Source organism: Oncorhynchus mykiss, chromosome 2 (assembly GCF_013265735.2).
Source record: "Oncorhynchus mykiss isolate Arlee chromosome 2, USDA_OmykA_1.1, whole genome shotgun sequence".
NCBI lineage: Eukaryota > Metazoa > Chordata > Actinopteri > Salmoniformes > Salmonidae > Oncorhynchus > Oncorhynchus mykiss.
The window spans coordinates 83,210,392-83,224,339 of record NC_048566.1 but is presented as its reverse complement, the minus strand read 5'-3'; the positions used below and the strand labels follow the sequence as shown (position 1 = coordinate 83,224,339).

Below are 13,948 nucleotides of genomic sequence, written 5' to 3'. Positions count from 1 at the left end.
GTTTGTTTTATGTCATGGGTATGCAAATATTGTTTGTTGTAAAGCTCAATGAGGAATGCAAAGTGAAAATGATGCAAAGTAAAATGAATCAAAACTAAAAGATTCCAATTGCTGCAATGTATCTATGCTGTAATCTGTGGTAAACATGGACAGCCACTTTGGTCACGTTGCATCCACAAAAAGCTGTTCCAGATGTGTGCGCAAAAGACTATTAGTGTAACGGATGTGAAACGGCTAGCTAGTTAGCGGTGGTGCGCGCTAAATAGGTGCGAGGGGACTGAGACCTTGAAGTAGTGGTTCCCCTTGCACTGCAAGGGCCGCGGCTTTTGTGGAGCGATGGGTAACGATGCTTCGTGGGTGACTGTTGTTGATGTGTGCAGAGGGTCCCTGGTTCGCGCCCGGGTATGGGGAAGGTCTAAAGTTATACTGTTACATTAGCATGGGCAGCGCCACTGAGGGCTTCCACCATAAAAATTAAGTCAACTGGGTGGGACTTCCAACTTCATTGGCTGATCCCTCCTGGTGGACCTCTCATGTCCAACTGGGTCATCAGGAGGGATCAGACAATCGTGAAGATATCAAATACAATGGCTGGAATGGAGGGAATGGAATGCCATTCAATTTGCTCCAATTGCATTTGCTCCATTCTAGCCATATAAAATCTGTTCTCCCATCAGCAGCCTCCATTGATGTCCACAGTTGTTTTTGTCATACCCGGAAGAACAAATCAGTGATTTTTGTCATTATGCAATTAAATTATCCTCTTAAACTTGCCTGCATATCAGTGTATTATATAAACACTTGTAATCTTGCAGACTGGTCTCATAGACTAGACGTAAGATAGTAAACTCAAATCTGGAACATTCAAATTATTATGGTATGTTAAATTTGGTATGGTTACATATGGTTGGTTGAGAACTTTTGTATTTGAGCTAATTAGCAACTTTGCAACTACTTACTCCTTTTTAGTTACTTTGGAACTACTTAGCATGTTAGCTAACCCTTACCCTAATCCTAACCTTAAAACCTTTCCCCTAACCCTAGCCATTTGTACTTAATGCAATTCGTAACATGTAACTCGTAACATATCATACGAAATGGTTGATGGATATCCACAAATTCATACATACTATACGAAATGTAACATATTATACTATAGTTCTCAGATTTACTTACTGAATAATACGAATTGCTCTGAGACCACGTTGCAACTGTCTGTAAACCAGACAGTTATACCTTCAATTGCATCGGCGATGTGTGCGGACAAAGTACAGAGGAAACCTCTGCGGCTCATCGCCGCAGCGCGCATCAACATGGGAATAGGACAAAATGAACAGTTGCCATGGCATTTACCGTGAGAAAACTCATTATTTTTTTGAGATTAGGCAATGTTATATAATGTAACGGTTTCAAATTTAAGCTATTTAAAACCCAGCATTACAAATTACACAATTGCGTGATTGTTTGCATTATTCAATGATAACAATGTGATAATTTATTATTCATAGAAAATAGGCTTTTCTGAAATACTCAAGATGTTTCCTAGTCACATAAACAAATGTTGATATCATATTCACAGGAGACATGACACAACCATTTCTGTACTCTGAGTCAACCATATTTTCAGTTCACATTTGGTAGACTGGGACAGCAGGTTAGATGAACTGGGGCACCATAATTATAGTCCTAATTCTACCTCAATTACAATTAAGTAAAATGTTGTGTAATTAGGAAACATCTGAGGATTTCAGAAATATATCATGTGTTTGGCTAATATCTTAGATAGACGTCTGAAGAGGTGACAGACAGATGACTGAAATGCAAAAAGTGTCCCACTTTTTCTGAATTCACTCAAATAACACTACAAGAACATTTACAGGATATAGTACGACAAGAAGTAGAGCCCTTTCTAACCTAAGCACAGGGGGTCGCTAATGTATCTCTTTCCTCCATTGGAAAATACTTTAAGACTGTCCCACTTTAGCTAGATATAGTTGGTAACGCAGGACAAAAAAAAGGCTGAATTACAAAATGTAAACATTACATTGGAAACTTTTTTATGTGTTTTGATGCACCAGTACATGTAGGCCTATGAACATTTACATCACAATTTTATGATGTACTTTATGGGGTGAGCTTCCTGTTTGAAGCTTGCTCTGCCCCGCTCTATATGTCACACCAATGAAGTGGTCTGATTTTGGTCATGTCATTTCTCTGCAAGGTTTTAGTAAAAATGATTTAGATTTTCTATTGTCAGACCAGTAAATGAACGCGTCAGGATTAAGCTGTCCCAGTTTATATGATGTCCCACTCTTTCCGAATTCACCCCACGTGTATTTCAATATGAATAAAACATTTCAAGTTGTGTTTCACTGCTTTGAGTCCATAGACAGGAGCATTGCGAAAGGATATTGGTCCAATGGTAATGAATGTATAAAATAATGCGTTCACAGGACAGAATTCTAATTATTTTTGGACACTACCACAAATGTCTCCCAACCAGGTAATTTTGATTGATTTCCAATATGAATCCATGGCTTTTAGGTTACAGTGTGCCAACTGTATGATGAAATAGTAGAGCACAGGGAAATGCAGACAATGAAGCTGGGTTGAAATGCACTTTTTATGTAACAAGTATAGATAATACAACTTGAGTTAATCAGCCATTGATAGTTGGAAAGCAATATCCACTATTAGGAACTTAATAGTTACTAGTTCCAAATGATCACACTAGGCCTACTACCAATCACACACACAATCCACAACCTAACAAAATGTTTTTAAACTTCAATGAGTCTGGTATTCAAAGTTGGCCATGTAAATAATTTCAGTCGATCATTTAGCCTACTGAAAACAGAGTCAAAGATAGTCAATATAGATTTCGAAATGATTGGTTATTTTGTGTCACTCACTCCTCCCAGCACAGTCCCGGAGCATGCCCACTTCCTCTGTCAGGACTTCGACAGTGGTGTCGGCCTGGCCTTGCTGCAACCCCTCTGTGACCTGATGGAGACTATCTGGGTGGCCCACAGGTCTTTCAGGTAACTGTTGTATCTCATTGTGGATGGTGGGAAGTTTGTGGTACAGTATGATCTGGGCCCTTATTCATAAAACCTAGGAGTAGGAATTCTGATCTAGGATAAGTTTATAGTTTTAGATCATAATGAATAAGATTACATGTATGGGGGGGACCTGATCTTAGATCAGCACTACTCTGAGTTGCATTATTAAAATGGGCCCAGGACTTTAAATCCAATATATGGGTTAGGAATTTTAAGTGGATCAAAATGGATTAAGTTGTTCATTATACTAGGACAGTCCATCCACTAAATTAGGTCATTACCTTTCCCTTGTAATCAGAACGCCCTGATGCATCCCTGGTGTGACCGTGTCTACCTCACTGACATCATGGCTGACTTCCACTGTGATGTCTTCTTCCCGCAGTTTGACCAAAGCATTTTTAGAAAACAAGAGAGATGAGGAAGCGTATTTAATTCTCTGCTCTCTTGGCTCTAAGCAGTGCAGCACTGTTTCCTTACACTTTGGACTGTTTTGATAAGTGGATATATTCTCTGTTCAGACTGACCAGGTCCACTCCACACACGTCAGGCCAAGTGTTAGAAAGCATCATCAATCTGTCTAAATTGTCCCTTTGTTTCCCTTAACCTCAAACTAGGTTTCCTGGAGTACCAAATGAGATTCAAGAGGAGAATGGAGTTACATTTACATTTTAAAGAGGGAGATCTGTGGAGCTGAATAAATACAAACGTTCTGACTATTCTTTGTCAGACCTTCAGTGCCTTTTTTAACTGGCATTGTGGATTGAGATGTTAAGTTGATGTCGGTTTCTACCCATGTATATCCCATTTTATTTTTATCATGTTTATTCAGATCTACTCGTGAAACTAACATAACATGTAGTGAAGAACTGCATGAATGCAATAAACAATGTTTACTACACCACATACAATAAGAAGGGTATCCTATCGGAACCTTGTGTTCTGTTGGCCAGTGCAATTCTAATAAAAAATCATTATCCATTTGTATATTACAAATGCCCCACTCTGCCTCTCATCTCATGTGTCTGTGACTGCATCAGCACAGTTCCATAACACTCATGAATCAAATTAGTCAACATGTCCATCCCAGTCAGCTTTGTTACTGTTAGTCATGTCATGTGTTGTCAAATATAGACAGATTTTCATGTTTGCCCCAGACGATTGAGCCACTGATGTCCCATATAGTGGCCTTCCTTGTCTGATGCATAATCAATCCCCTGTTATCCTCTCCCCTCATCAGTAATATTCTGCAAGGTCCAAACCAATGGCTCTCTCTGAGTCAGAGCCTACGTCAGAGCAAGAGTGGCCTGTGGTGAGTCATAGCAACATGGGCACCAGGGTTGTGGGGGGGGGGGGGGACGGGGTTGTTCCTGGAAGTGCCCACGTTGCTATGACTCACCCCATGCCACTCTTGCTCTAACGTATGCTCTGATATTTATGAAGATTTATGACTGAAGATTTCATATCATATGGCAATTTACGGTATGGAGTCACCACCCAAAGGCTGGAATTGTTTTAATACTTGTAATTATGATGATTTCAAGTGTTTCATGTCAACTGGTGCTTTAAATGATACAGGAAATATATATTATTGAACGTTTATTCCGAATTATGTTTCTTGAAAGGTGTAGGAAAGCCATTAGATTTCTTGCAAATGTTTACTATTGAAGAATGTCTGCAATGTAGTGATGTAAGTTGTAATGATACTTAAATACAGTTCCTTTAAATTCTTCAACTTGCCGTGATATTGTATTTGTCATCATGGCTAATCGAATACTTGTCATCAGTAATAATTCATTCAACTCCATCTTTCAGTATACAGTGTTTGAGTAAGTGATCCTCTAGATGGAGACATAAGACAGGACATAGAGAAAAGAGTGGGTACGGCCCCTGAAACCATTTTCCCTCCCTCTTATTACAACATTTATCCAATGTCATGGATGTGGTATGTGAACCAGTTTCTTAGAACTTGACTTAAACTGACTGATTACTGTCAGACAGATTAGGACCTTATATCCTCTATATAATTGTGTATCAAAGAACTTCTTGTCCACATCCACTCAGACAACTTGTGTATACCACACACAACACAACGGAAATTACTATATGCAAATGTATCCCAGAAGGGTCGCCTTTACTGAGGGACATTATCGATATGTCCCAAATGGCACCTAAATCCTCATGGGACCTGGTCAAAAGTAGTGCACTACATAGGGAATAGAGTGCCATTTGGGACGCACATTATGGGATATGCTGGTATTATAACAGCTGAGGAGAAAGATGCTTAGCCGTGGTCTCTGAGCACACATTCATTCTCCAAGTCCTACTGACCTCAGACATGGAATATGTACCACCTTAATACTCTACAATGCTATCGCTGCAGCTGAAAATCATACATTTTAATTGCAGGTGTCATCTATTTTCATATTTACCCTGATTTATGCCCCATAAAAACAATGTGTAACCCTGGCTAATAATACCGGGTGTCACATTTGAAATGAAAAATAACAATTTATACTGCCTCTTATTAACCTCTCCTGCTTTAAGAGATAATTCAGACTGACATAGTCGCCGTAGGGCAGCAGACAGGACGTGGTGAAAGTGGATCATCATTGAGAGCGAACAAGGAAGAGAGAGGGAGAAAAAAGTGAAAACGGAATTTGCATTTATACACTTCGCATGGTCTTGTTCATTAAACTCAAATGGAAGCAAACCTTTTCACAGAAAACATACTGTATTTGAACTCATAAAACAAGTTCAGGTTGTACCAAAATAGGTCAGTGGGTAGTACTCTGTTTTAAAATGATGGCACCAATTTGGAGGTTACTGAATATAACTCAGTGTGACAATGTATGAGGGAGAAGTCACTGACATTGAAACCAACTGTAGAAAATAAAAGTGAACTTTTGGGACTGCAATATGTCCCCAAACATATCCTTATAGCCGACTGGTTCTGAAATTGTACATGACTCGGAACTAGACCAAATCTTATAAAAATACCCTTTGGAGAACCCAAATTCATTAACATGTACATTTCATTTTGTTATTGCCATGATTACAGCAGTCTTGTTAAACTGGATCTCTTCCCACCTCTGGTCAGATTATAGAAGCGTCTGAAATGGCCCCAATTCACTAGGGCTCTGGTCAGACTATAGAAGCATCTGAAATGGCACCCTATTCACTAGGGCTCTGGTCAGACTATAGAAGCGTATGAAATGGCCCCAATTCACTAGGGCTCTGGTCAGACTATAGAAGCATCTGAAATGGCACCCTATTCACTAGGGCTCTGGTCAGACTATAGAAGCATCTGAAATGGCACCCTATTCACTAGGGCTCTGGTCAGACTATAGAAGCGTCTGAAATGGCACCCTATTCACTAGGGCTCTGGTCAGACTATAGAAGCATCTGAAATGGCACCCTATTCACTAGGGCTCTGGTCAGACTATAGAAGCGTCTGAAATGGCACCCTATTCACTAGGGCTCTGGTCAGACTATAGAAGCATCTGAAATGGCACCCTATTCACTAGGGCTCTGGTCAGACTATAGAAGCGTATGAAATGGCCCCAATTCACTAGGGCTCTGGTCAGACTATAGAAGCATCTGAAATGGCACCCTATTCACTAGGGCTCTGGTCAGACTATAGAAGCGTATGAAATGGCCCCAATTCACTAGGGCTCTGGTCAGACTATAGAAGCATCTGAAATGGCACCCTATTCACTAGGGCTCTGGTCAGACTATAGAAGCATCTGAAATGGCACCCTATTCACTAGGGCTCTGGTCAGACTATAGAAGCGTCTGAAATGGCACCCTATTCACTAGGGCTCTGGTCAGACTATAGAAGCATCTGAAATGGCATCCTATTCACTAGGGCTCTGGTCAGACTATAGAAGTATCTGAAATGGCACCCTATTCACTAGAGCTCTGGTCAGACTATAGAAGCATCTGAAATGGCACCCTATTCACTAGGGCTCTGGTCAGACTATAGAAGTATCTGAAATGGCACCCTATTCACTAGGGCTCTGGTCAGACTATAGAAGCATCTGAAATGGCACCCTATTCACTAGGGCTCTGGTCAGACTATAGAAGCATCTGAAATGGCACCCTATTCACTAGGGCTCTGGTCAGACTATAGAAGCGTATGAAATGGCACCCTATTCACTAGGGCTCTGGTCAGACTATAGAAGCATCTGAAATGGCACCCTATTCACTAGGGCTCTGGTCAGACTATAGAAGCATCTGAAATGGCACCCTATTCACTAGGGCTCTGGTCAAAAGTAGTTCTCTATAGGCAATAGGGTGCTGGTTCAGATGCTGCCAAAAGTTTGTTGGTTGGCAGTGAGCTGGAAACCTTGGAGCATAAAGTCATGACTTTGTTAGCTGTGCTGCTCATTCTCCATTAAAAAGCACTCTGAGCATGTTTCAAGGGCTCCAGCAGGCTTTAAACTCCCAGCAAGGCCTTTAAAATAAGCTTACAGTACAGTATTTGGGGTAGGCCTATATGCTCAGCAAGGCCGCATAGTGATTTTTACCCTGAATTAACATGTGCGCACTAATCTAAAACCACGGCAGGTGTAAGGCAGGTGAAAAGCTGACCAAATTAGTTTCTGCGAATATTGAATGCAACTCCACTTCAGTTCTCAATACAAGCCAAGTTGGTAGCTACATTTGAAAGATCAATATCAGATCTATACCCATGACAAATCAGACATGACAGTGTGTGTTAGACCTATACACACAGGTAATAAAGTTCTTGCAAATCCAAACAAAGAAATCATATTTTGCTTTTCCAGTCAGGCAGAAATGACCTGGTATTTGATTTCAGCACTTCAAAGACTAATAGAGTAATCTTATCAGCCAATAAAACAAAACCTGTAAAAAACACTTGCTTAAGGGGACAAAAGTGATGCTGCCATCAAGACACTGAGATGATGTTATCCACAATGACACTGGCTGTAGAGCAAATAAGTTTATGGCTCATTACTGTTTATAAAAGTGTACCCTCAATGATACCTTTCATACACAAAACCATGAATAATCAATACAATTGTTTTATTAGGATGTTTTGAGGGGGTTATTTTGACACATATTGGCTTCAATACACAGGCAATTCCCAACACACAGCAAAACATCTGTTTAACACGTATTCAACATTGCATCATAATATCCAAATATTATTGTTATCCTAATAGTATTTAAATATTGCACAGATAAAATGATGCGTTGCCTCTTTCAAGGTAATCTTATCCCCAGGCTAAATGCCTTTGGGGAGGAATTGTGCAAGACTACTTTCAAGGCAAGCTCATCTCCTAAACTCAGTAATACCATTCAGCTGAAAGAAAGTCCTGATTCAAGTTCTCCCTATGGTGATATAAGAATGTTCTGCATTTTAGACCATGAAATCAAGGTCAATCATCACCCTTTAACGGGGCAACAGGGTTGAAGAGTGGTCTTTCCCGTCGCAGCTGCAGTTTACCAGAACTCATCTCAAAGTCCTTCTTAGTGCCGTTGAGGGCCTGTAGGCTGCCTGTCCGTACATCATAGCCATATGACCGCAGTGTTTGGATCCGGTAACTTACAATCTGTGTGGTCAGCTCCAGAACGGTCGGAGTCTGTGTAATCTGAGCCATAGTGACTCCAGCTCTGAGCAGGCCCTCGAAGCGTTCAGCCAGGATGACCTCAGGGTAGTAAAGCAAGGCTGGGCAGTTGAGGACCATGTCCCGGAGCTCAGCCTCTGAGCAGCCCAGGGTCTCCTGCGAGTAGGCCAGGGTGTGGCGCATGCTGTCCGGGTTGAGCTCGACAACAAACCCCCTGAGTTTGGAGAGGAGGCGGAGGAGCTCTGAGGTGGTGAAACCCCGGTCTCTAAGGAACAGCAGGTTGTCCCTCAGCACCTCCGGGGGCTTGAGGAGGACAAAGGGGTTCTGACTGAGCAGCTTCTGCAGCCAGATCTTCATGTTAGCTGCATCGCCCCCCAGCTCCAGATAGGCCTGCTGCAGGGTGCAGACCATCTCCTTGTTCTGCCCCACGGGGCAGCTGAAACTCTGGGGGGCGCTGGCCATCAGCTTGGTGACAATGCGCTTGTTTAGGTGTAAACTCTGGAAAAAGTCGATGTTGGCCCTCTGGTTGGCGTGGTGACTGGAGGTAAAGAAGGAGGCGGGAAACTTCTCAATGATGCCCACTAGGTCTCTCTCTCTGGGGCAGATGGACCTCCATAGCTCCCTCTGGGCCTGCTGCTGCTCCGGGCTGCAAAGGACCGCCTCGGGGTAGAGCTCCAGGACCCGGGCAATCATGGGCCCCTCTGCTCCCATGTCCCGCAGCAGGCTGGCCGTCTCACTCACATAGGCAGGGCTCTGATGCAGAACCCAGCCCTTGAGCTGGCGGATCTTCTGGATGTCCACAGAAAGGTCATAGAGGGCTTCCACGGTCACCTGGTTCTCTGCTGTGCCTCCCGGGTTTGAGAAGGCCCTGAGAGGGGGGAGACGTCGAATCTGCTGACAGTGGCGGCATAGCAACGTTGTGACTAATCGCAACATGGGTGCACAGTCACAGACCGTGCAGGTCTGACCTAGGGATGATATAACAAAAATAGTAATATGACCTTTCCTTTTCAAGATAGCTTGCTACAGACTCTTGACTATAAAGAATACAAACCATATATTTTTTGTGAATCAAAACAAAGGGAACAAACTCAGCACTTAGCAATAATGAAGAATTGCACAAATATCACATCAGTCATATGGTCATAACATTGGTCTGTCAATGTCTGAGTTAGTCATCTAGCTAAGGTTAGCTAAATTAGCTAGCTGCCTTGACAGCTATGATAGGTTGCTAAAGGCAAGCAGGATCAATTGTAATGACATCCTACGATGCTGGGAAGACAAAACTATTGCAAACTGACAATTGATTCAATTAAAATGCATGTTCATTCAATTCCCTTGTACTTTCCAAACAGAAACATTTCAAGTACATCGCAGTACCTGAGTTTGTTAGCAGCGTTCAGCGGATGTGACGTTTCGTTATGAAACTGAACTTTGCTTCTTTGGTGTATGGCTGTGTGGTACTAGCTGCAGATGCACCACAGCGCAACTAAGTGTACAAGAACGGTAATGCACAGCTGACACTGCAAAAATCTAAACTCATCCCTCAAGCCACTGAAAGGCAGACTAAAATTATTCCAGCTTAAAATGGATACTTAACTAAGTTTACATAGATCATATAGATCACAGAAGATATGTAATGTAGCAATGCTTTTCTTCTGCTTCTGACTAAACTTGCTTGTAGGAAGCAGAGCAGGAACAACCCCCAGTATCCTTCTCTTATCTTCTTATCTTTACATTCCTCCGTCAGAGCTCTGGTCTTGCACCATACACTTCCAGTAATTAGGGTATTTTGGCAAATGTATATTTCAAATCAAATAGCAGTCGATGCATCTCAGAAGCAGCAACATATGGGACAGACACTGATCACTGTAATCAGCATAGAGCTAAACTGGAGTGAACAGAGAGGGAAAGTTTCTCACAGTTGGGGCTTAATCACACTGCTCGATCACCAGCTCCACAGGCTGTTCTTCCAGCCCAGTTCAGGAAAATATATGTAGCTTCCCAATCTGGTGACTGAGAGGAAATTGGAGCTCTGCATAATATTTAAAGGCACCTGGGGATAATGGCTTGAATGCAGGCAGCCAGGCAGGTACTATGGCAAAATTAGATCTGATCTACCTATTCAGCAATACTATTGTATGTAGCTCATGTAATCAACACCCCTTACTTTTTGTAGAGGCTAGGGAGTAAGACTGAGGTTGGACAATTTTTGGGGACACAGCAGCTGACATCATTGTAAAAAATCCCTTCAATTAGCTGCATAACTTGTAGTACAGTCCAAATGCTTAAAGAGAATAGAATAATTAATGTAAGAAACTAGTTATTAAGTTTTTTAAATGTCTTTATTTCACCTTTATTTTACCAGGTAGGCTAGTTGAGAGTTCTCATCTACAACTGCGACCTGGCCAAGATAAAGCAAAGCACTTCGACACATACAACAACACAGTTACACGTGGAATTAACAAACATACAGTCAAAAATACAGTAGAAAAAGTCTATATACAGTGTGTGCAAATGAGGTAGGATAAGGGAGGTAAGGCAATAAATAGGCCATGGTGGCGAAGTAATTACAACATTGTAAGGTCCTGGGTGTCGTGAGGGTGAAACCAGGCGCAGGAAAGCAGAGTTCAATAAAGTGCTTTTTTTAATGCACACACAGTGAACTACGGTCCCCCCACTTACGGGTGCTCAAACCAAATGCCCCAGACACAGGGAAACGAAAACAGTCTAGCACTAAATACACAAACATGGACATCTAATGCAAACACCAGGGTTACAACAATCAATCCCGCACAAAGAACCAGGCGGGCCGGCTGACTAATAAAGAACCAGGCGGACCGGCTGACTAATAAAGCCTCACTAATTATAACCAACTCAAAACAGATGTACTCAATAAACACATAAGGAGGGGGAGAAAAGAATCAGTGGCAGCTAGTAGGCCGGCGACGACGACCGCTGAGAGCCACCCGACGGGAAGGGGAGCCACCTTCGGTCGGAGTCGTGACAAACATAGCAATTAAACACTGGAATGGTAGATGTGCAGAAGATGAATGTGCAAGTAGAGATACTGGGGTGCAAAGGAGCAAGATAAATAAATACACAGAGTATGGGGATGAGGTAGTTGGATGGTCTATTTACAGATGGACTATGTACAGGTGCAGTGATCTGTGAGCTGCTCTGACAGCGGGTGCTTAAAGCAAAATAACTCAGTTATTGACAACCTCCTTATCTCCTTTTCTGTCTGCTCATGGCTGTTCGAGTGAAGAGTCCTTAGCGATATGTAGTTTGTACATGATGTGTGATTCACAGAGAGAAAGTTGTGTGAACTTCATCTTTATGCTGTAGAGAATACGATTTTCTTCTGGCATTACACATTTGTCTGAACTTTAAAACCTAACCAATACCTATACAATATCACTATGTAGCCCACTGATAAAGGACATGGGTTATAATGTATCTAACAGAGGTAGGACCAAGTCACTATTATTCGAGCACAAGCAAGTCTCACGTCACAAGGTCCATGTCTCAAGTTGAGTCCCAAGTAGATCGGGTGAAAAGTCGTACATTCTAAGAGCAAGTCGTACATTCTAAGAGCAAGTCAAATCGAGTAGAGTCACAAGTTTTCAAGTCAAGTAAAAAAATGTTTTGTCTACAACACATTTTGACTAGTCTATGTAATTGTAAAATAGGGCATTTGTAGCAGTCGTAAGGGCGTGAAATCAGCAGGAAGCAAGGCAGGTTGAACGAAGGATGCCATACTTTAAATTAAATAAACAGATCTTCTACCTCATGAGTCTTATGAACGTTCATATGCACTATAAACATCACGCCCACTTAGAGCAGGGAAAAGAATGGTAGGCTAAGTGAAAATGTATCGTAAGCCTATCAAACGTGAATCAAAAATGTCTACGTGTTGCAAGAAACAGTACGGTGATGGAATGAAGACGCGCTAGCAAATTATTGTAATATTATATGGAATATAGATTTACTACATAGGGCCTTGTAAAACATTAACAAGTTATCCTTTTTAGAAAAAACTATAGTAACGTCACCAAATAATTTATTAAAATACACTGTTTTGCAATGAAGGTCTACAGTAGCCTCAACAGTGCTCTGTAGGGTAGCATCATGGTGTAGCCGGAGTACAGCTAGCTTCCGTCCTCCTCTGGGTACATTGACGTCAATACAAAACCTAGGAGGCTCATAGTTCTCAACCCCTTCCATAGACTTACACAGTAATTATGACAACTTCCGGAGGAAGTCCTCCAACCTATCAGAGATGATAAAAAAAAAAAAAATTATTTCACCTTTATTTAACCAGGTAGGCCAGTTGAGAACAAGTTTACAACTGCGACCTGGCCAAGATAAAGCAAAGCAGTGTGACAAAAACAACAACACAGAGTTACATTGGATAAAGAAAGTCTTCCTCCTCTTCTGAGGAGGAGTAGCAAGGATCGGAGGACCAATGCGCAGCGTGGTACGTGTTCATGATGAATTTATTAAACACAGAACACTAAAACAAAAATAACAAAGAGAATGACACGAAATTAAACAGTCCTGTCTGGTGACAAACACAAAGACAGAAAACAATCACCCACACCACACAGGTGGGAAAAGGCTACCTAAGAATGATTCTCAAACAGAGACAACTAACGACACCTGCCTCTGATTGAGAATCATACTTAGGTAGCCTTTTCCCACCTGTGTTTAGTGGATGATTGTTTTCTGTCTTTGTGTATGTCACCAGACAGGACTGTTTAGTTTCGTGTCATTCTCTTTGTTATTTTTGTTTTTGTGTTCTGTGTGTAATAAATTCATCATGAACACGTACCACGCTGCGCATTGGTCCTCCAATCCTTGCTACTCCTCTTCAGAAGAGGAGGAAGACGAGCGTTACAGAATCACCCACCATCAAAGGACCAAGCAGCGTGGTAAGGAGCAGCGCTATCTGGAGGAGGTGACAACATGGGACGAGATAGAAAGGTGGTCGGTCGACCCAGGGAGAGTGCCGGAGCCCGCCTGGGATTCTCTGGAACAGTGCGAGGAGGGATACCGGCGAATGGAGTTGGCACAGCGATCAAGGAAGCCCGAGAGGCAGCCCCAAAAATGTATTGGGGTGGGGGGCACACGGGGAGTGTGGCTAAGTCAGGTAGGAGACCTGCACACCCCGTGCTTACCGTGGAGAGAGGTAGACCGGGCAGGTAACGTGTTATGCAGTGAGGTGCACGGTGTCCCTGGTGCGCAGGCATAGCCCCGTGCGTTACATCGCAGCGCCTCGTATCAGCCGGGCTA

The 13,948-nt window shown here is 42.3% G+C and overlaps 2 protein-coding genes across 2 annotated transcripts; one reads left to right on the top strand and one right to left on the bottom strand.

The window, feature by feature from the left end:
* The first annotated feature begins 367 nt into the window (after positions 1–367).
* LOC110502187 (dihydrofolate reductase-like) lies at positions 368–4,376 on the top strand. The gene is made up of 4 exons (XM_036934294.1): positions 368–1,354; positions 2,922–3,041; positions 3,336–3,476; positions 3,674–4,376. Exons 1-4 carry the CDS (start codon positions 1,098–1,100, stop codon positions 3,732–3,734), a joined length of 579 nt encoding a protein of 192 aa, XP_036790189.1. The 5' UTR covers positions 368–1,097; the 3' UTR covers positions 3,735–4,376.
* Positions 4,377–8,091: 3,715 nt separating this feature from the next.
* Positions 8,092–10,111, bottom strand: LOC110497849 (mitochondrial transcription termination factor 2). Its single transcript, XM_021574284.2, has 2 exons — positions 10,034–10,111; positions 8,092–9,621 (listed from the first exon to the last, which is right to left on the bottom strand). Exon 2 carries the CDS (start codon positions 9,587–9,589, stop codon positions 8,465–8,467), a length of 1,125 nt encoding a protein of 374 aa, XP_021429959.1. The 5' UTR covers positions 9,590–9,621; positions 10,034–10,111; the 3' UTR covers positions 8,092–8,464.
* Positions 10,112–13,948: the final 3,837 nt, after the last annotated feature.

What these genes read in the sequence shown, in the direction of transcription:
- LOC110502187 (XM_036934294.1), top strand. Translation starts at nt 1,098, where the DNA reads ATGGTTGATGGATATCCACAAATTCATACATACTATACGAAATGTAAC. An exon ending in GTGGCCCACAGGTCTTTCAG is followed by an intron (nt 3,042 to 3,335) that starts GTAACTGTTGTA and finishes CCACTAAATTAG; the next exon opens with GTCATTACCTTTCCCTTGTA. An exon ending in ATTTTTAGAAAACAAGAGAG is followed by an intron (nt 3,477 to 3,673) that starts ATGAGGAAGCGT and finishes TTAACCTCAAAC; the next exon opens with TAGGTTTCCTGGAGTACCAA.
- LOC110497849 (XM_021574284.2), bottom strand. Translation starts at nt 9,589, where the DNA reads ATGTTGCGATTAGTCACAACGTTGCTATGCCGCCACTGTCAGCAGATT.